General features: G+C 44.1%; 1 protein-coding gene across 1 annotated transcript in view; it reads right to left on the bottom strand.

Moving 5' to 3' along the window:
• Positions 1–20921, bottom strand: part of RSRC1 (arginine and serine rich coiled-coil 1) — a 104424-nt gene that overhangs the window by 23336 nt on the left and 60167 nt on the right. The window contains exon 9 of the mRNA XM_062499386.1: positions 17414–17465. Within this exon, the coding sequence (XP_062355370.1) occupies positions 17414–17465 (52 nt within the window). The remainder of the gene's footprint in view (positions 1–17413; positions 17466–20921) is intronic.

The following is a 20921-nucleotide window of genomic DNA, read 5'->3' as shown; positions in this document are numbered from 1 at the left end:
TCAGAAAACAGCAGGAAAAATTGGATGTGACTCTTGTCACCTCAGATATTAATCCTGGGGAGGAAATCAGTTCTCAGGATAATTCAGTGATTCCAACTCTGATTCCAGAAGGGTTTAAATGGCACCTTCCAGGTGAGTTTCTTTAGGGGGAAGAGGGGTGGGAATCATGGAATCAGGAAATGATTAAGGTTGGAAAAGCTCTCTGAGATCAAGTCCAAGTGTGGATCCAGCACTGCCAGGTCCAGCCCTCAGCCTGTCCCCAGGTGCCACATCCACGTGTTTCCTGAACACCTCCAGGTGTGGAGACCCCACCACTTCCCTGGGCAGCTTGTTCCAAAGCCTGACCACCTTTTCCAGGAAGAAATCTGTCCTCAAACCTAATCCAGAGCAACTTGAGGCCATTTCCTCCAGTGGATGAGAAAGGAAGAGCTTCCTCTTCCTCAAGGAATGAATAAAAGGATGGCCTAGAGTTAAACCATCCCCTAAACTAATGAGACAAAAGAAGCAGCAACATTTAGGAGCAAAAAAAAAAAAATAAATTCCATATATAAAAATGGATGGAGTAAAGAATGCTCTTATTGCTGTATCCTTCAGGAACAATTCCCAGCTCAACCAAAAAACCTTTCTGGAAAATCAAGAAGCCATCCCTATAAAAAAACTCCAATTGGATTCAATTTATTTAAATTGTTCTTAAGCCAGTATTTGTTCCAGAGTTGTTTCTTTCCCCCCGGCACCCACAGGTGGAGAGAGGACAAAGGACAGGGCTGTCCCAGATGTGGAATCCAGGCTGGATGGGGCTTGGAGCCACCTGGGCTAGTGGGGGGACATCCCTGGCCAGGCCCTGCAACCCCGATGGAACAACAAATGCATCAAAGAAATGCTTTCAGAAGCACCACACACATTCTGAAGGATAAACTGAGGCTGCTTTTTTCCTCCTCGGTGATTTCAGAGCTCCCTCTCCTGCGAGGATCTCAGCCCAAACCACCTCCAGGTTCTGCACCCTGTGGTGAGCAGAGCTCCGTGGGCCGTGTCCCATCCCCCTCCCACCTCCCAGGAAACACCCACTCAGTCCTCAGGAAACACCTCAGATCCTCATGGATCTGCACCTTCACCACCCAGTCCTCACGGATCTGCACCTTCACCACCCAGTCCTCACGGATCTGCACCTTCACCACCCAGTCCTCACGGATCTGCACCTTCACCACCCAGTCCTCATGGATCTGCACCTTCACCACCCAGTCCTAACGGGATCTGCACCTTCACCACTCAGTCCTCACGGATCTGCACCTTCACCACTCAGATCCTCATGGATCTGCACCTTCACCACCCAGTCCTCACGGATCTGCACCTTCACCACCCAGTCCTCATGGATCTGCACCTTCACCACCCAGTCCTAACGGGATCTGCACCTTCACCACTCAGTCCTCACGGATCTGCACCTTCACCACCCAGTCCTCACGGATCTGCACCTTCACCACCCAGTCCTCATGGATCTGCACCTTCACCACTCAGTCCTCACGGATCTGCACCTTCACCACTCAGATCCTCACGGATCTGCACCTTCACCACCCAGTCCTCACGGATCTGCACCTTCACCACTCAGATCCTCACGGATCTGCACCTTCACCACCCAGTCCTAATGGGATCTGCACCTTCACCACTCAGATCCTCACGGATCTGCACCTTCACCACCCAGTCCTCACGGATCTGCACCTTCACCACCCAGTCCTCATGGATCTGCACCTTCACCACCCAGTCCTAACGGGATCTGCACCTTCACCACCCAGTCCTCACGGATCTGCACCTTCACCACCCAGTCCTCATGGATCTGCACCTTCACCACTCAGATCCTCACGGATCTGCACCTTCACCACCCAGTCCTCATGGATCTGCACCTTCACCACCCAGTCCTAATGGGATCTGCACCTTCACCACTCAGTCCTCACGGATCTGCACCTTCACCACTCAGTCCTCATGGATCTGCACCTTCATCCTGCACCACCCACGGACCCTGCCCTGATAACGTACCTGCTCCTCCCTTTAATTCACGAATAAATCATTTCAATTAAAAGTTACAATAGAACCACTAAGACAAATTATTTAAATGATTTCTGGGGGGGAAAAAAATGGCACTGTGCCTCAAATACAACTGTCATTGCAGGCTCCAGATTGGCAGTGACAGTCAGCTTTTCTTTCTGGGGTAAGGGCAGAATTCAGCCTGACAGCCTGTCAGCAAACTTGAAAAATTCACTCCCAAAACTTCGATTCCAAACGAGCCCTTCTTTCATCTGCCAATTTCCCAACGTCAGGAATGGGCACGTTTAGTGAAAATCAAGCAGATGACAACTCATGTGGCTGTGGGAAGGAAGCAATAAAGCAGGGCTGATTACAGAACAGCCCTGAGAGAAACCAAAGCAGCCCCCAGCACCTTGGGAGGGCTCTGGGAATTTCCAGCTCCTGTTTTCCAACCAAAGAGAAACATCAGGAGTGAAAACATAAGGAATGAAGCTGTGTAAGTGGCTCCTGTTCGAGCATACTTAATCAAGAATGGAGCACAATTAATATTCAAATACTGGTGCAAGGAAGTATTTTAGAGGATTTGTTTACCCTATGTATGATCCCTTCCCACTTTGACCACAATGTTAATAAAAAACCTTAGTGAAACAACAAAATAAAAAAAAAAAAAAATCTTAAAGTTCTTTTTAAAGCTTTTCTTTAAAACCTGTAAGTCCATAAACACCAAGACACAGAAAAAGAAATTAAAGAAAATTAAAGAATTTAAAGAAAAAGAATATTAGCACCAAGGAGTGTTAACTCACAAAGATGCTGAATGAGGCACTGGAAAAGCAGGAAAGGACGAGGTGGAAAATTTGGGGGTGGAAGTGCAGAAAACTCCCAGGATTTTGTGTGCAATCATGAGACAGGCAGCCAAAAGAACCTGACATCTGGCACCAAAAGGGGGAGCGTGTGTCCAGGAAAGATTTGTGGGGAGGATTTGGAGCCCATGGCAGCACATTCTCAACTCCAGCCTTGGGAAAGGCCAGGAACGCCGAGCTCATCCCGGTGGAAAAAAAAAAAAAAAGGATGGGAAACTCCACATTCCCAGTTTGTACCCTTAACTCCTATAATCATTTACTGCACTCAGCATCATTAAATACTCCCCCAGGATAAAAGAGGTAAATATATTGCTTAAATATTCAGTGGCTGGCTGTAAAATTTCATTGCGGATTAAGTGATGAAGATGAAGAAATGCTGCTGAAAACAAACAATTTATCTTCACTCGGTGCAGCAGAGCACTCCTGGAACCCTGCCAGAGGCTCTGTGGGTTGGAATTCAATAACTGCATTAAAAGAAAACTACATCCCTACTACACACCAGGCTGAACATCCCCGAGTAAACATTTTGCTGCAGCGGCGCTTCAATAATTCAGGAAGGAATTTGGGGTATCAAGCATTTTTCTGACGTCCTGCGTTTCTTAATGTATTTCAAATAAATGCTTGTTTTTAAAAGTTCGAGTTGAACCCATTAGAGCAAGTGGGAAAACAGACAAATCCAAGAGGGAAAACCACCAAAGCACCGATTGCCAGGAGAGGAGTGAAGAAAGATTTGTCATCGGCGAGGAAGTCACCGCCAAGGGCACGGAGCTGAAAATACACACGTGCATTTCCACAGCTCATCTGCAACCTTGAGAGATCCCAACTGGCTCTCGTAAGTCTGGACAGCATCATTTTCCCTCAGACACATGTGCATCCATATATTTGTATAAAGCTGTAAAAAGTAATAAATAAGCAGCCTTATTCAACACCACAAGTCCCATAAACTTTCTCCAATTAAGTTTCATTTCCAGCCAGCTTTAACCTCAGATGGGAGAGCTCTGCAAAGAGCTTCAGGAGGGCATTTCTAATTTGAAATATGAAAACTTAATTGGGTGTTTGATGGTTTAATAACCACGAGGAAAGGGAATGCACAGAACTGTGTGGGACTGGCAGCAGAGGCCCATCACAAGGAACTCGGTGCTGATCTTGTATGGGATGTCTGGGTATCCCTTCTATGGAATTTGTGCTTTCTAATGAGGATGACTGTGTTAATCACACTTCTAATTGCACTGCTCCATCGCCCAAGCGTAGAACCATGGAATGGTTTGGGTTGGGAGGGAGATTAAATTCCACCCAGTGCCACCCCTGCCATGGCAGGGACAGCTCCCACTGTCCCAGGCTGCTCCCAGCCCTGCCCAGCCTGGCCTGGGACACTGCCAGGGATAGGGCATCCATCAGAAGGTGGCAGAGGTGGAGCTGGATTGTCTCCAAGGTCCCATCCAACCCAAAGCATTTGAGGATTCTATAAAACAATTCTTTAACGACTTCCATCGTAACATTTCTGGAAACAATATTAAAAGATTACTTCTACAACTTGTACAAATATTGCAAGCAGGGTAATAACTGTCTCCAAAAATCCATTTAACCGCTTTAATCCCTGTTTTCTGCCAATACTGGATTTCCACTCCTTTGAAGAGCCCCCAGTCGATACTACCCAGGCCAGGCTGCTGGAGCCCTCGTGGTAAGAGCAGGTAGTGAAGCAGTGCTGGCTGAGGGGCTGTTCTGGGTCAGCCCCACACCCCAGAACCCAAATCCCAAATCCCACATCCCGCCCGTGTCCCGCAGCCGCGTTCCGAGCGCTCTCCCGCATCCCCGTGATCGATCCCCTCACGTGCCCAGGATGATCAATGCCCGGGCAGCCCCACAAACAGCAGCCAGACCTTTAATTACAGCCCTGCTGGCAGGAATCATTGACCAGCAGCTTGGGGGAGACTCCTCTGCCCCCCAAAGCAAAGTCGATGGGAGGTGGAGCAGCGGCTCCGGCTGGGAATTGTCCCAGCTCAGCGCCCATGGACAGCTCTGCTCCCCCTCCCTGGCAGCTGTCATGCTCCAAGCATGGGTTTGATTACTCTAATTAATATAACATTATCAACAGATCTTCATATTGATCCCTAACACTCCTTTCTAAGGGAAAGCTCGGAGGGAGGGAGGTTAATGGTTTTAATCCTACCCCGTTCCTAAAAGTGCCATTGATTCCTTACAGCAGCAAACTGGCTTTTTTTTTTTTCTAGTATTTAATAGTTGGTATTTTATATTTTAGTGTTTTCCGTTATTACAGTAACACTCACTACTTTGTTACCAGCTGAATCAATTTTAAAAAATATCATGAATACACACATCTTTTATTTTCACTGAGAATAACAAAAATATTAAGTTGAAATGAATAATGAAGCTGAGTTTTGGTTTTAAAGTTAAGTTACTGAAAATAAACTAATAGAATCATTACGGTTGGAAAAGACCTTCAAGGCCATCCAGTCCAACTTGAAAGAATTATTTATGCTGTTGTTAAAAGTTTCTTTCCACAGCAGGTGACTAAAACATTTAAACATGAATAATTGCAAATATGATGTACTGTCAAACAACATTTCATGTCCATGAGAAAGAAAAATGAGATGCTACTCCTGAAATCATAATATAAATGACAAGTATTTTAAATTTTGGATTTTTTTTTTCCCCTTAGCTTACAGTGCAACAGGGACACTCCTTATTACCAGCCCCAATTCCACACGGACCAAACCATAAAGGATTTTCTAATCCCCCAGCTTTGTCCTTTAAAACTCATTTAGCCCCATCCCAGCCTGGGCAGCACTAATCAGCCCCCCCCCCCCGCCCCAGCTCCCCTCATTCATCCCCAATTCCCTCGGGTGCTCTCCCTGCTCGTGCCCAAATGGCACCAACCCCTCGTGCAGCACATCCCAGAAAATCCCAGCCTGGATCATCCCCCAGGGACCAAATCCCTGCCGCCGCTCCAAGCTGTTCCTGTGTCCGCGTGGAAAAGCCCTGCCCTGCCAGCCAGGCCAAAGGGCAAGGCAAATAAAGCAGATTTTAAGGCAGAAAAAGTCAAAGTGGGGTCCTTTAAAGCGACCCCTCGCGTGCCAAATACATCAGGTGCTGCTGCCTAAAATTTGGGGGCAAAAATATTGGGAAATTCCGAGCGCTGCGACGTTCTAAGGGAATTCATGCTGAAACGCGCTGATACTGGTAAACAAAACCTGACACTTCTAATAAAATCCACCTTGCACTGAAAGTTCTGCACAACTCTGGCTCCAGCCCCTTCATGTTTTTTAAATATTTGGTGTTTCTGTGTGAGCACCTTGGCTTTATCCCCATGCTCACCAAGGGACTGCTGCGCTATTCCTGCCAAAGCCCCGATCCCGAGGGATGGGAGGATGATAAAACCCTGCCCAGCACACCCACAGGGTGGCTAAAGCAATCAAATTAATGACATTTGTCACCCTGGGTAGCAGCAGCAGCACCCAGGGAGGGAAGGTGACATCCCAAAATCAGCTCCAGGGCTGCTCTTGAGCAAACACCCAGCCCACACAACTCCAAACCTTCTCCATTTTCTTCCTCCACCCTCCCCAAGTTTAATAAACAACAAACCCATCATTTTTTTAACACTTTAACCAGCGAGAGCAGTGATTCATAACTCTGTCATAATTAAAATTTTATGGCAAATGCACACAGCCATCAGTCATCCAGGCGGGGACGTCCAAAAAAAGTGGGATTTCAATTTATAAGCCCGTGCAGGATTGTATGAGCTACACTGTATAAAAGCACATTTCTAGGGAGTTATTGAACTGGGAAAAGCAAAAGTTGGTTTGGTTTATTTTTTTGAAATCAAATACAGAGCAGGTTATGAATTTGTTGGCGCAGCGGCCCCGTGCAGTGACTGATGGTTAAAAAGGAAAGGAAATATTATCCTGTGTCTTCTTCTAACAAAATTTGGGGGTGTCCCTGGCGCTCCCTAACGCTACAAACACGGATTTCTTGAAATTATTAAAAACTCCAAAAAATAAAAAAAAAAAAAAGAAAAGGAGAGAAAAATCCATATCAATGCCAGGGGATAAAAGGGGCAAACCAGTGAAACTGGCAAATTGGGATATCTATTTTAACATAAAATAAGATAATATGGATTCATCTCACTTCAATTAATTTTATCCCAGCAACGATGTGGAATTCTCTAAATGAAGGAAAAGAATGGAATTGGTGGTCTGGTACAGACACACATTCAGGGATTTCCAAAATTTGTACTTGGTTCTCCTGCAGATCCATCCTCCACCCAGCCATAAAATGAAGTACTCTATAAAGCATGGATCAGGATGATTTATTTAATATACAGCTGGTTTTAGGAAATAGCAGAGAATAAATAAATGTTTGCATTGTTTAGATCAGTTTCACAAAACGCTTTTTCTTAAAAATACAAGAAATTAAAAAACTTTCAGTAACTGTTTTTCATACCTGTCCTTAAAAGGACTTTCTCCTAAATCCCAAAAATATTCCACACCAGAAGGGAAATCCCTTCTGCTGGCACACCCCAGCAATTACAACAGTTGTGTTCTACAATGCTTTGCTCCATGGATTTACAAGAAAAATCCATTTTTAAGGCATAACTGACATCCCATTCCACCCTAAGGCCAGGTGATAGGAATTCTCTGTAAGAATACTTAGGAGTTCCCAACACTCTTTGCCACCATAACAATGTCAACATTTGAGATTTTTATCCATTTCTAAGATGAGAAAAATATGGCACGTACTGGAAAAAGTTGGATTAAGTTTTCCAGTGAAAATGGTGACGATGCTGAGTTAAGGGGCTGGGCTTGATGATTTTTTACTTTTTTCAAGCTTAATGATTCCATGATATAATTTCATGACACAATCCCCACGATCTAGTTCTGGAAAATGAATCCGTTTTCATTCTCACACCAAAATAAAAAACAAACAAACAAACAAACAAAAAAACCACACACACACAAAAAACCCCCCAAACAACAACAACAAAAAAGGAACCAAAAAGGAAAGCAAAAAGCTAAACAAGAGACTTGGAGCTTCCACAAATTGTTACCACAGGTCTCCCCAGTCCATTAAAGGAAGTAATTGAATCAGTTTGCGTTTTCTCAGTAAAATCTCATTCGGAGAAATTTTATTGCCAGCCATCTAAATAGTAAATACTTATTATCCTCTCCAAACGAGGTTTGGCTTGCCAAGGGCAAAGCCGTGGCTGTGACTGTGGTGCTCTGCGAGAGGCAGCCCAAGTTAAAAAGGTTATAAAGGCACCATTAATGGCACGGGAGGGCCCCGTAATTGGGGCTTTTATTCCAAGGCCCTGCTAATAGGATATGCTTTAGGGTTTCCTTGGTGGCAGCCCCACATAATCACCCCCAGCAGCGGAATGGGGACGTTTATCTGCTGGCCTGGTTTATCAGGAGGTTGAGCTTTGGGATAAAATGTCAGTAATTCAGCTGAAAGGTGCAGGGGAGGCCACCGAGACAACACCAACAAATTTGGGTTGGGAGGGACCTTCAATCCCATCCAGTGCCACCCCTGCCAAGGCAGGGACACTTTTCAGTGTCCCAGGCTGCTCCAGCGCGGCCTTGGACAATTCCAGGGATGCAGGGACAGCCATCAGAAGGTGGCAGGGGAAGGATGGGAACGGCCATGCTGAGAAAGGGCACAGAAAGCTCGGGAATAAGGTTGGAAAATAAACTTTAAATGTCAGTCCACATGCTGCAGGGAAGCCTGGGAATGGTACAGGCCAAAAGGTGACATTGAGATTGATTACAAAGAATGTATTTCTAGCTGGACTGGCACAGAGGGCCCCAGCCCTGGAGGAGTCCAAGGAGCACCCAGGCCCATGGAAGATCCCTGCCCAGGGCAGGGGTGGAATGGGATGGGCTCGAAGGTCCCTTCCAACCCAAACCAGCCTGGAATTCCACGTACTCTTCCACAGCTTATTTATTTCCTTTCCCCATAAGCTTTACCCACACTTCAGACCAGAAAAATCCAGAAGCAAATCCAGCAGTGCTGCAAGTTAGGAACGTACAGGAGGCAAACCCAGAGCTGCAGAAAGTGAGAATCCCAAAATGGGCTGGAAGGGACCTCAAATCCTATCCAGTGCCACCCCCTTCCTGGGACAGGGACAGGGACACCTCCCACTGCCCCAGCTTGCTCCAAGTCCTGCCCAATGGAATCACAATTTCCTCTTGCTCAAAGAGGCTCATTGCTATAAAATCATTCTCATTTCTCCGAGAAAACTCCCCAAAGGCTTAAGATCAGCAGCACAAAAAGCTCAACACCTTTAAGAAACTGCTGGGATTAAATAGTTTTAGTGGGTATTTTAAGAACAGAAGGGGATACACAGTGGCTTAAACACTCAGAAATCTTCAATAATAAATCACAGTGCAGCCACAGAGAAGAGAAACAGAACTGGAATTCAACGGAGGACCTGCTATAAAGGCACCTAATTTGATTTTTCACCTAAGCTGTGTTTTGAAACTCTTCTTTTTTTCCTTGCTGGGGTGATCACTATGAGAGATTGGCAAAGAACACGAGTTTCCACAACTGCTGCCTTTTACTAAAACCTGTTCTGTCCTTTCCAGTGGATTCTTTAATGGGTTTGTGGCAACAGCGCTCAAATCATCTGATGCAGATTCAACTCAGTGTGAACTTGCCCTGCTTCACTTTTGGAGGAGTGGTAAAACTTACTATTTACAGAAGTTTGACATCAGCTTTTCAAGAGTGTTATTTCAGCAGAAGACATTGTATAAAATCCTTTCCGAGTCACTAAAGTTACCAAAAAGCCCCTAGAAAATGCTTTAGAAAATACAGATATTAAATATTCGTAGAATAAAGACGTGTAAACAACAAAAAGAAAAAAAAAATTCTTATCAGTCTTTTAGGCATGAGGAGAAATGTTTCACTTATACAAAAATGTCGGGCATCTTGTTTCTATCAACCTCTACGACCCCCCCAGATTTGTAGAAGTTTGAGAACTCCCCTTAACCCACCCAAAAATCCCTGTCAATGACAGGCAGCAACCTTAGAAAAAGCCCACCAGGACTGAAAAAAGGCCTTGCCAAGCAGCCTCTGCTCCACACTAAGATTTATTCAGCCGACACCTCATAATCATCTCTAAATCTAATGGGACACAAATGCATTTCATCACAGATGAAAATCTTCAGCGACCGCTCAAATGAAAATCAAGGAATTATTACAATCCCGTGGTTTGGCTTGCAGCAGGCATTAATCAGAAATCATAATAAATCCACACAGCACATTCAGCCAGCACATTAGTCAGGCGGTTTTGCATGATAACGACGTTGACTAATGGGCTCCGAGTTGGAAGGGTCAATCATAAACTCATCAAATGCTTCATTTAATTTCTTAATTTGGACAAACACGATTTGTTTATGGGAGAGATATCAGGTGTTCTTGAATGAATAATGGCTGTGAAACCAAAGTCCATTAATCAGCGCTTGATTACAAATGACTCGGAGATTGTTTGTTCTAATTTCATTCATTTGGGGCAACAAAGAGAACACGAGCGAGAGAAAGCACTCGGCCAAAATGGCACACTTAGTTCTCCATGTTTAATAAAGTTGTGATAAATGGGCTTTCAATAACTAAAACAAGGGGGTTATTACCCATATTAAATACTGCCCCTGAAAAAATTAATGCCTGAGAGTTGCAAGGAGATGGTGCAGGCACAGAACGAGGTGCCTGAACCCCTGAGCTGGCATTCCAGATTTTCCTGAAAGGATGGATGGGAAAAAGCACAAAAAGCAGCAGGGCTTTACTTCTACTTCCTGTGAAATATTTTAAGAAAATGATGAAATTATTTGGGGTGGAAGAGACTCTAAAACCCAGTCAATGCCACCCCTGCCATGGCAGGGACACCTCCCACTGTCCCAGGCTGCTCCAATCCCAGTGTCCAGCCTGGCTTTGGGCACTTCCAGGGATCCAGGGGCAGCCACAGCTTCCCACCCTCGTTGGGATTTCTAATCTAATCTAATCTAATCTAATCTAATCTAATCTAATCTAATCTAATCTAATGGTTCCTTTCAGCAAAATAATTCCAGCACACTTCCCAGGTGGAAATCAGAGAGGCCCCCCAGCACCAGAACACCACCAGCCAGAGCAGATGGGGAGATTTAAAGGCTTTTTCTGGGCATTCAGGTGATAAAACCCACCACTGCAATTTATATCCCTGGATAAAAACACTCTCTGCTTTCACTTGTAGAAAATCTCAACACCCAAAGATGTACAAGGGGAGCTGTCAAAACAGTTCTGGACACCCAATTCCTGGGTGAAAAGCCAGGAATGCTTTTCCTGGACACCCATTCCTGGGAATGTTTGGATGACCAGAGCCCAGAGAGGGCAGCTGGGCAGAGAGGAGGCTGTGACAGATCATGTAAAACACGACAACTAAACATTCCCCCATCAATATTAAGAAACAACATTTCCCAAAAGACTTGCTAAAAACAAACGAGACCCACGACCACATATGGTTTGCACAGCCAAACCAGTGGATAATTAAATTACAGCAAAGTTGCTAAATATGAATTGATATAAAACTTCGGCTAACTGAAAAATTGTCTTTGACTGCAGATCAATAGCAAGCCTGCAAGATTCATCTGCACGTAATTAGCACAGAGATTTGCATCAAAATCCTGGATCCCATATGCTGCAATATTACTGAAAGCCATTAGGCACCATGTAAGCCTCAGATACTTTTGGTGCCACAAAAAAAAAAAAAAAAAAAAAAAAAAAAAAAAAAAAAAGACCTTGGGAAAAAAATTAACACAAAAATATAAATTCTATAAGCTTTAGAATGATTTCTGAAGGCAATAAATGTTCATTAACTAATAAAGTTTCTCTAAATTCTACCTGTAACCTCTGGTTTATATTATGGCATCTCTACAACTTCTCATTGGCTTCTTACTCGAAAAACAAGTTGATATTCTACACAAATGCTTCAAAGCAGTTTTTTATAGTCTCTTTAAGAACCTAAAAGAGGTCCCTGAAGTGAACAGCTTTTAGACACCAACAGAACAACACTATACATTGCAAAAGTGAGTTATTTCATTTCAAACACGTTTATTCTCTACCTATGTTCAATTAAAATCCTGTATTTTCTCAGCAATCCTGCAAATTAATTTAAATTATTTAATTAATTACTATTATTCGAGTGCTTACTTTGCTCACCAACACCATAAACCAGCTGCACTTCAGAAATCACATTATTTTGTAAAGACAACACCGTAAATATGCTAAAAAGACAATTAATTGGAGCAATTACTTCTTTCCCTACATTTGTCACTTTGTGTGCAGAAATTGTTATTTTTTTTGGAAGTCTAACGAGATTGTGACGCTTTGCCAAGAGCTCAGGGGCAAGGAATGGCTGAAGAAATGTCTCTGTCCAGCTTGGCTGTGAAACTCACTGGTGTGGAGCACCCAGGTGAGCTCAAATGCTTCCTGAATTTTCTAAAATTCAGTCTGAAAACACCTGAAATCCCCACCAAATATACGATATAAAAAGTAGGTGCTTCTCCAAATGTACACCTTGATTTTTAAAGTAATTGTTTAATTCTTCTATCGCTCAGAGCTTTTTCAAGTGTTCTGTCTCCTGGTGCCAACACTGAAATGGGTTTTGACACCAAAATTTGCTGAGTAGGAATCAGCAGTTGACCTAAAATCTGGGTTCATTAACTCCATAATTAGATGGATTTCCTAAATTAGCTGGTGTTCAAGAACAGGACAAACCTGCCCTGTGGAGGCAGGAGAGGAGGGGGATCCAGGGAGAGCTCAGAGCCCCTTGCCGGAGAGGGACGGGGACAAGGGATGGAGGGACAGGACACAGGGAATGGACAGAGGGCAGGGCTGGATGGGATGTTGGGAATTGGGAATTCCTGACTGGGCTGGAATTCCCAGAGCAGCTGTGGCTGCCCCTGGATCCCTGGCAGTGCCCAAGGCCAGGCTGGACATTGGGGCTGGAGCACCTGGGACAGTGGGAGGTGTCCCTGCCATGGGAACAGGATGGGATCTAAGGTTCCTTCCCACCCAAAGCAGTGTGGGACTCTGGAATCTCAGACTAGAGCAGGACATAACGAGAAGGTGTTTGAGCCATCACTGCCAAGGCTCTTCCAAAGTGGAATCCCAGTTTTCATTCTCTTTTGATGCAGGGAACAGAACAAACTTCCCAGACTGGTGAAGACTCACTAGCGATGAAAACTCCTCTCCTTACTGGGGGTTCAGGAAATGCTCCACAAAACACCCTCAAAACCCTTTGTAGCACCTGCATCCACATCTGTCAGAAAGAGAAGACACGATTCAAGAAGACACGATTCAAGAAGACACCTTTGCTCTCCTAATAGATTTTTATATAAATAGAAGTAAAATTCATTTATCTAGGGTGTCAATTCCCACTACTCAAAACAAATATTTGAAATAGATAGAAATTCAGATTTCATATTAAATCAAACCTACAGAGCAACTAAATTCATCTTTTTCTTCAATATTCAGAACTCTTAAGCTTGTTAAAAGTTCAAATTCTTGCAACTTCTGGGGCAAGAATTATTTTTAACGCCTGCTTTAAATTTCCACAGAACAAGTAAAATATCTTCAGTATTATTTCATCCTTTGTCCATACATAAGAGCACATGTTACCCACCCTTCTAAAATTCACAGCATAATTAGAAATTCAAATTAAAGCCAGTGAGTTCTCAGTGGAAAGAACAAAAATGCAAAAACTGAAAGAAAACCATCCTCAAAACGAGAAATCCATAAACATTTGATAAATTTGGCAGTTGAAAAGAAGCCCCAATAAAAGGAAATTTTTCATACTTGTTGCCACCTGCCCGCCCGACTGCTTTGCATAGCTAGAAAAGAGCGAAACAGAGGCCAACCTATTTAACTAAACAGTTTTTATTAAAGTAAAAGAAAAGCAAGGATCTATAAAGTAGCAAGTGATCCTATTAGTTCCACCAGACTAAAATCATACAGTCTACGTATGTGGTCCTTTCAGCCACATCTGTTATGAGCCATTTTGATACCCAAAAGCAGAGATTTTTTTGCCCATATTTATCAGGCACTAAGTGCAAATCAGCCTTTTTCTCCTCAGTAACTCCTGGTAGAATTGGTAGATTATTTTTAAAAAGCAGTCAGAGTTATAAAACATTTGTATTTACCACACTTCAGGCTGAAGCACTCGTTGTATTCCATGATTTTCTCTTTGAGGAATACGTAAAATGCAATAAAGATGCAAGGTACAAAATTAAAGGCAGCAACCCGATAGCAAAATTCAAAGATAATGAGTTAAATATCCAATATCCAGAATTGGATCCTATAAATACTTGGGATTTGTATTTCAAATCCCATTTTCATCACCTCGGTCGTGAAGTTTCCTTTAAATAAACTCTGGCGAATTCCTCGCACAAAATGCCCTATTCTTGACTGCTCTTTCAGCCAGAGATTGAAATGCAGATCCCAAAAATAGATCAGTCACTTATTTCAACTCTAGACCTTTGAAAATCCAGATCAATTGCCTTTTGTCATCGCCTTTATACGGAGAGTGAGAAATTTCTGCTTAGCACCGTGGAAAAGCTCCCGGAGCCCTTTGGAAGAGGCAGCGCTATCGATAGTTTGAAACATCCGAGTGCTGTTTCACAGGAATTTATCGACATTTTGGGAAGATTCATCCAGATTTTCATCTTTACGAGGGAAAGCACAGGTGCCATATAATTTACAGCACGCAGTTAAGCAGCTTTCAGCCTCTGAGGTTCGCCCTAAGCTTGGGATTTAAGATTCGGAACGGCGCAAACTTCTCCCTAAAATCGGCGCCGGGAGCCACGCTCGGCACAAACCCGCGGCTCGGATCTTCTCCGTCCCTCGGTAACCAAGTCTGGGAAAGAAACCACAGACACCCAAGTGGTTTGGCAACTGTAAGTGACAGAAGCCGAGCTAAATCCTCTGTTTACACTGGGGATTATCCGGGTGGATTGTGCGGAGCCGGCGCTGGTCAGGGGATGCTGCTCCCCCGTCCGCCCGTGGGGCAGCGGCACAAAAGCCCCGGCCTGGTAGGAAGTGACCCAGAAGGAGAATGGCGAGCAAGGATTTACACAAAGCCAGTCTGCCTCAGAAAAACTCCATATGACCATTAACTGGCCGGCAGGGCTTGCCAGGAGGCCCTAATTACAGCCCTACAGAGCCCGTTAACAAAAGCTGGAGAGCTTTAGCCCAGGGATGATCTGCTTTATACCGACTTGAGAGAGTCCATATAGAGAGAGGAAAAGAAAGAGGTTTAGCTTGGAAATTCTCCCAAGAGACAAAGCTTTGTCGCTCAGTCTGGAAGGCCCACATGGAACACACTTCAGATGGGTTTAAACATCCCACCCTGCCCAAATTAACATTCAACTACTGCCTGCTTAACATCTGCTCGGGCACGGCGACTTGTGGGAGGTTGTCAGAGCAGCCTTACAATGATCCCTGGTACCTCAGCATTAAGAAATCTGATTCAATAAATCGTGCAAATATGAATTTATAGCTGGGACAAAACTTCTGAGGAATGATGGGTTTTATAAATCAAAACTCAGTTATCTGGAGAGTTAAAGTGTTACAGTACCTCCCGATATTGCCCTGCTTTATGAGAACAAAATACTGACATTCATCTACACTTAAAAAGAAAAAAAATTAACAAAGTAAGCACAAATGCAGGACTTGGGAAAAAACCTTCTCAGCACTGTATTACCTAAATATAAAAATGGCCATCCTACCCTCCTCCCCCACAGACACAGGTGAATATTTTTTTATTTTACCTGCTCTGATAATGAGACACCAGAGCCACAATACCCATCTCCAAATACACCAGGAAAAAAGAAAACTCTATAATAAGAGCCTGTTTTACTACTTGCTGATTTCTGCCTTTCAGAGAAAGCAGTTGCTATTTCCTAAAATATTATCTAGGTTAAATCCTAAGAGCGGATTTTCTCAAGATCCTAAATTATCTCCACAAGGGAAATTTAGATAGGGAAATACAGAGAAGGAATTCAAGAGGAGCTGTGGCTCGTCCACTCCTTGGGAGTGCCCGAGGCCAGCCTGGGGTGGCACTGGATGGGCTGTAAGGTCCCTCCTACCCAAACCATTCCATGGTTCCAGCAGGGACGAGCCAGGAAGGGACTGTCCCCGGTGTCCCTCCAACCCTTGCTGGTGTTTGTCCGTCCAAACCGCGGAGGAGCAGCACGACTTGAACACCAGTCCCATGGAAAATCCACTGGGAACACAGCACAGCTGCTGATCCCCACTCAGGGGGACAGGAGCCATCCCTAGAAAGTGCTCAGATATTCCATGAGCTCATTCCCAAGTTTGGGATGGAGCCTCCACTCACCATTCCTGGAGTACAGAATTAATTTCAATTCTATGCAAATGTAACATCACCACAACAGCAATGAACCCCTCGAGCTGCTGGGTAATGGCTCAGCATAAACTTGATTTTAAATTTGAAGACTAAAAGGTGCTAATCTTGCAAGGAGTAAACACACACAAACATACTGAAACAACATTTCCAACCTCTTCTCACGGTAATTAAATAAAAATTAAATCTAACTGACTGAATGCAAGACTTGGGAAGAAGGTGGGGGATGAGCTCACAAATGCCTGGGATGACCAAGACTTAAATAAAGCCAGGAAGGAACTTAATTCTGTATTTTGGATTGTAAGAGACACAAAGATATTAAATCTCTTCTGCTCCTTATGAACAACTTGCAGCTTCAATCTAATACCCATCCCTCAGTGGTGGATATTTAAATTTAACAATGTCACAGACCTTTGATAAGCTTTGGAAAATTTTGGAGCCCAGGTCAGGATGATATACAGCCCCCAGTTATCTTTTGTACATCTCCCAGGTGTGAAATTAAAAAATGAGATGTGATTGATGGCAGCAGAATACACAAATTGTGCTTTTGAGGTCAGGGCTGTCACATCCATTTCATAATTACATGCTTCAAAGATTTATTAAAAGTTCTGGAGAACAAGGAATGCATTGGAAGAGAGACAATGCAAAAGGCAGGCTGGATGGATTTTGGAAAAAAAAAAAGAAAAAAGTACATCAGCAATGCGAGGAGATTCCTCAAAACAGAGGGTTTCCAAAAGGAGAAAAATAAAATATATCTATATATATACATATATCTCTACACACACTTGTACACTGATTTAGAACAATACTAAAAAACAAAGAAAAATACAAAAAAAAATTCAAATTGCAAAAAAATAAACAAAACCGAATTTTTTGAGAGCACAGAATAAAATCTCAGTAGCAGCAAGAGGCAGAGGATAAACATAAGGTTTTAATGGAAAAAATAGCTCCTTTTTTTATTATTTCCTTAAAGGGCTTTACTAAATGCCAACAATGATGCAAACCCATTTAATCTTAACCTAAAATTTAAGTGAGAAAATTACGGAGAATGGGATCAGCATCTACCAAGCACAAAGGGATAAAGCAGCACAAAAATGAAATCAATTTTTGAGGATTCTCAGTTACTCACCAGCTGCCTCCAGAACCAGCTGCAGCCTGGCCTTGGCCTGCTCAGCAGGAGTCTGCAAGAGAGGAAGGATCAGCTCACACCTGGCTGCACCCTCCAGGGGTGACATTCCCACCCTCAGAGAGCTCCTTCCCACCCCATATCCCAGCCCCCCAATTCCCAACTCCCTGACCCCAATTCCCAATCCTCCACCCCACATCCCAACCTTCCGACCCCACATCCCAGCCCCCCAATTCCCAACTCCCTGACCCCAATTCCCAATCCTCCAACCTCAAATCCCAATCCTCCAACCCCAAATCCCAACTCGACTCCAATTCACAGCCCTCCACCTCCAATTCCCAACTCTCCAACCCCACATCCCAGCCCCACAGCCCCAATTCCCAACTCTCTGACCCCAATTCCCAGCCTCTCAACCCCAAATCCCAACCTTCTGACTCCAATTCACAGCCCTCCAACTCCAATTCCCAACTCTCCAACCCCACGTCCCATCCTTTTGACCCCAAATCCCAACCCTCCAAACCCAAATCCCACCCTTCCGACCCCACATCCCGCCTGGCCCCTGGGTGACCCCGTTCCACACAAACCCCACAAAACCTTCCACAACTGGGGTTTAACATGATTAATAAGGGGATTTTCCCCAGTTTGCTCTGCTCTGGGGTGATTTTCCCTCTCCTGAAGGTGCTGCTGCACATCTGCTGCCGTGAGGAGCTCACTGCTGGCCCTGGCCCCACTATGCTAATGAGTGCCAGTGATGTTGCACTGTGTCCAATGAGTTTGCCATCCCTCTAAACGTGGAGCCACTCCAAGGCTGCCACAGTTAAATTGATGCACAAACCCTATTTGTCACGGGCTTCTGAAGTTGATTATTTCTGGAAGCGTCGGGAGAAGTTTGGGAGGTTTCTGCTCTCAACTAAAAACAAAACCTGACGAGAATTTTTGGTGGCGTTTTACAGTTTAGGAAATTCTTTTCCAGATCCTAAATACCTGCCATGGGGAATTTTAAATAGGAAAATAAAGACAAGAGCAGCTGTGGCTGCCCCTGGATCCCTGGCAGTGCCCAAGGCCAGGCTGGAGCACCTGGGACAGTGGGAGCTGTCCCTGCCATGGCAGGGGTGGGAATGGGTGGGATTTAATCTCCCTCCCAACCCAAACCATTCCATGATTGCAAGATTTTAATCAGGCAGAGCTCTTTGCCATCAATGTCCCAACTCTGCAGTCCTCACCACCCTCACCTGCACCCAGAGGAGAGGCTGACAATGACAGAACAATTCCATTTCTACTCCAAGAATTCACAGACTGCTCCTTCCAACAGGAGAGATGCTGTGTTAAAATGTTATTTAAATGAAGATCCAGATTTTGGTTGTACAGAGTTCTGTTATTTTTAGTTCAGATTTTTGCTGTTTGCATAAACCCAGAATTACTGGGCAGAATTTATTATTATAGCTGCAATATGGATCCTACCATCAGACTTGACCACTAATCCTGGTGGCAGCAAGAAATATCTTCAAATTTATCATAAATCATCTTCCCATTTATTCTTCTTGCCATGAACTGATGATCACTGCAATCTGTTCTGGCACCTTGAGTACATCACAGGAGGAAAGGAAGGATCTGCTTTTAATACAGAACCAACTCGCCCAGCTTCAGTTTCAGAGAAGCTTTACTTGGGCTTGTGGTTCCTCCATTCCATGACAACTGTTAATTTAAAAAAAAAAACAGAAACAAAAAAACAAAAACAAACCACCAGGATTAGCTGAATTTGGCAAAATTCTGCAGGACAAGCAGGGAAGGAAAAGTATTTGGTGCCAAACACCATCTGTGCTCACGTGCCCAAGTCTTTGTGCACCCCAAAACACAAATTCCTATTCCTACAGCAGCTACCCAGTCCAGACATTTAACCAAAAACCTCCTGGGTCTCTCAAACCCTGGATCCCTTCTTGCTGGCCACACAACCACCATGGACTGGAGAAAGATGTTCCACTGGCAGCTTTAGGATATTCCTGCCCAGGAGAATTCCATGGAAGAGCAAACGCCAAGGAGGCTCCAGAGGAGGAGAAGGGAAGCAACAGCAGCTGCTCAAACATCACTCCCAGCACTGGACATGGAGCTCTTCCCACTCCTCCCACGGAGCTGTGGATGTGTCCTGCTGGTGCAAGGGAGGGAAGACTCCAATTCTGCTTTTTCTCAGCCTTATCCCACAGGGAGCAGCCCTGGCAGGTGCTCTGGAGGAATCTTTGCCCTCACCCCAGGTGTTAATTACTCCAAGGGCATCATTTACTCATCAGAGAACTCGGCACAGGCACCTTTTGATCAATCAATAAGCCCTAACCAAGGAGTGGGAGGAAAAAATATTTCATTTTATTTATTTATCACCTTTATTCTGAAATAAAGGTGACTGCCTTGGCCCCAGAAAACATCTCCCCAACTGGTGGGTGAGGCCAGCACTCAGAAAAAAAGAGGATTTCAGCTGCAAACCACAATTAGAGCCTCAAACAAGCCAGGAGCAATGTGTGAGAACAAGCAGCTACCCGAGATCACTATTGATTTAGGGGACCATTAAGTGGAAAAATTCAGCGAGACCCTCAGGAAAGCTCAAAATGGTGAAAGGGTTGGTGGAGGAAACGTTACCAAGAGTGATGTCAAGCAAAAGAAACCCTTGTACCTTCCTCATGCTCTTAAGCACAGCACAGAAGGAAAAGAATTCAAAGAGAGTAAAAGGGAAAATGGAATTGTTTCCAGTGCCAGTTGGTGGAGGAGCCCACTAAATGTAAAGCAACAGAGGAATTCCCTAAAATTTCTTAACAAGCACTCGATAAAATGACCCGAGGCCATCCCCAGCAATGAATTTTACATGTGTCCCAAAGTGTCTGTGAGCCACTGGAATCCCAGCTCAGAAAAGGATGATATTCCATCAGCCAGAAACACCCCGGTGATTCCTAACAGCTTTCAGCATTCCAAGCAAAAAATGGACTGGATCACTCAACTTTTAATGGCAGCTGATTTATGCTGCTGTGGCACATCTTTAACTTGCATTTCTTTGCAGTTCATTCCATCACTGCTCTTTTCATAAATTATTTTAATAAAACTACACTAAACCAGCCTCACAACTTCAAATTTGGTGGGTTTTGTGTAAAAATCCCCACATAACTTGCTTGGCACTCACAGCTCTGAGAAATAAGTGCTGAGTGTGATGGGCAGCTCCAGAAATGCCAGGAGAGCCATGGCTGGCTTTCCAAATATTCCATTTCAAGGGAGATTCAGCTTCTCAATTAATCAATAGATTAGAACAAACACTTTAATTCAGCTTTAAAATGTATTTTGAAAATACAATCAGGAATACATAAAGGAATATTTACAATATTCCTGCTATTTGGGATGAATGGTAAACATTCTTGACAGAGGGAACAAGACTAAAGTGAAAACTTGAGAATACTGAGGAAAAAAAAAAAGTGGGAAATGTGAAGTTTACAAACAGAGTCCAAATTTCTGCTGGAATCTCGTGGAGCTGAGC

The sequence above is a fragment of the Cinclus cinclus genome, chromosome 10 (assembly GCF_963662255.1).
Source record: "Cinclus cinclus chromosome 10, bCinCin1.1, whole genome shotgun sequence".
NCBI lineage: Eukaryota > Metazoa > Chordata > Aves > Passeriformes > Cinclidae > Cinclus > Cinclus cinclus.
This window is presented reverse-complemented; position numbering and strand designations above follow the sequence as displayed.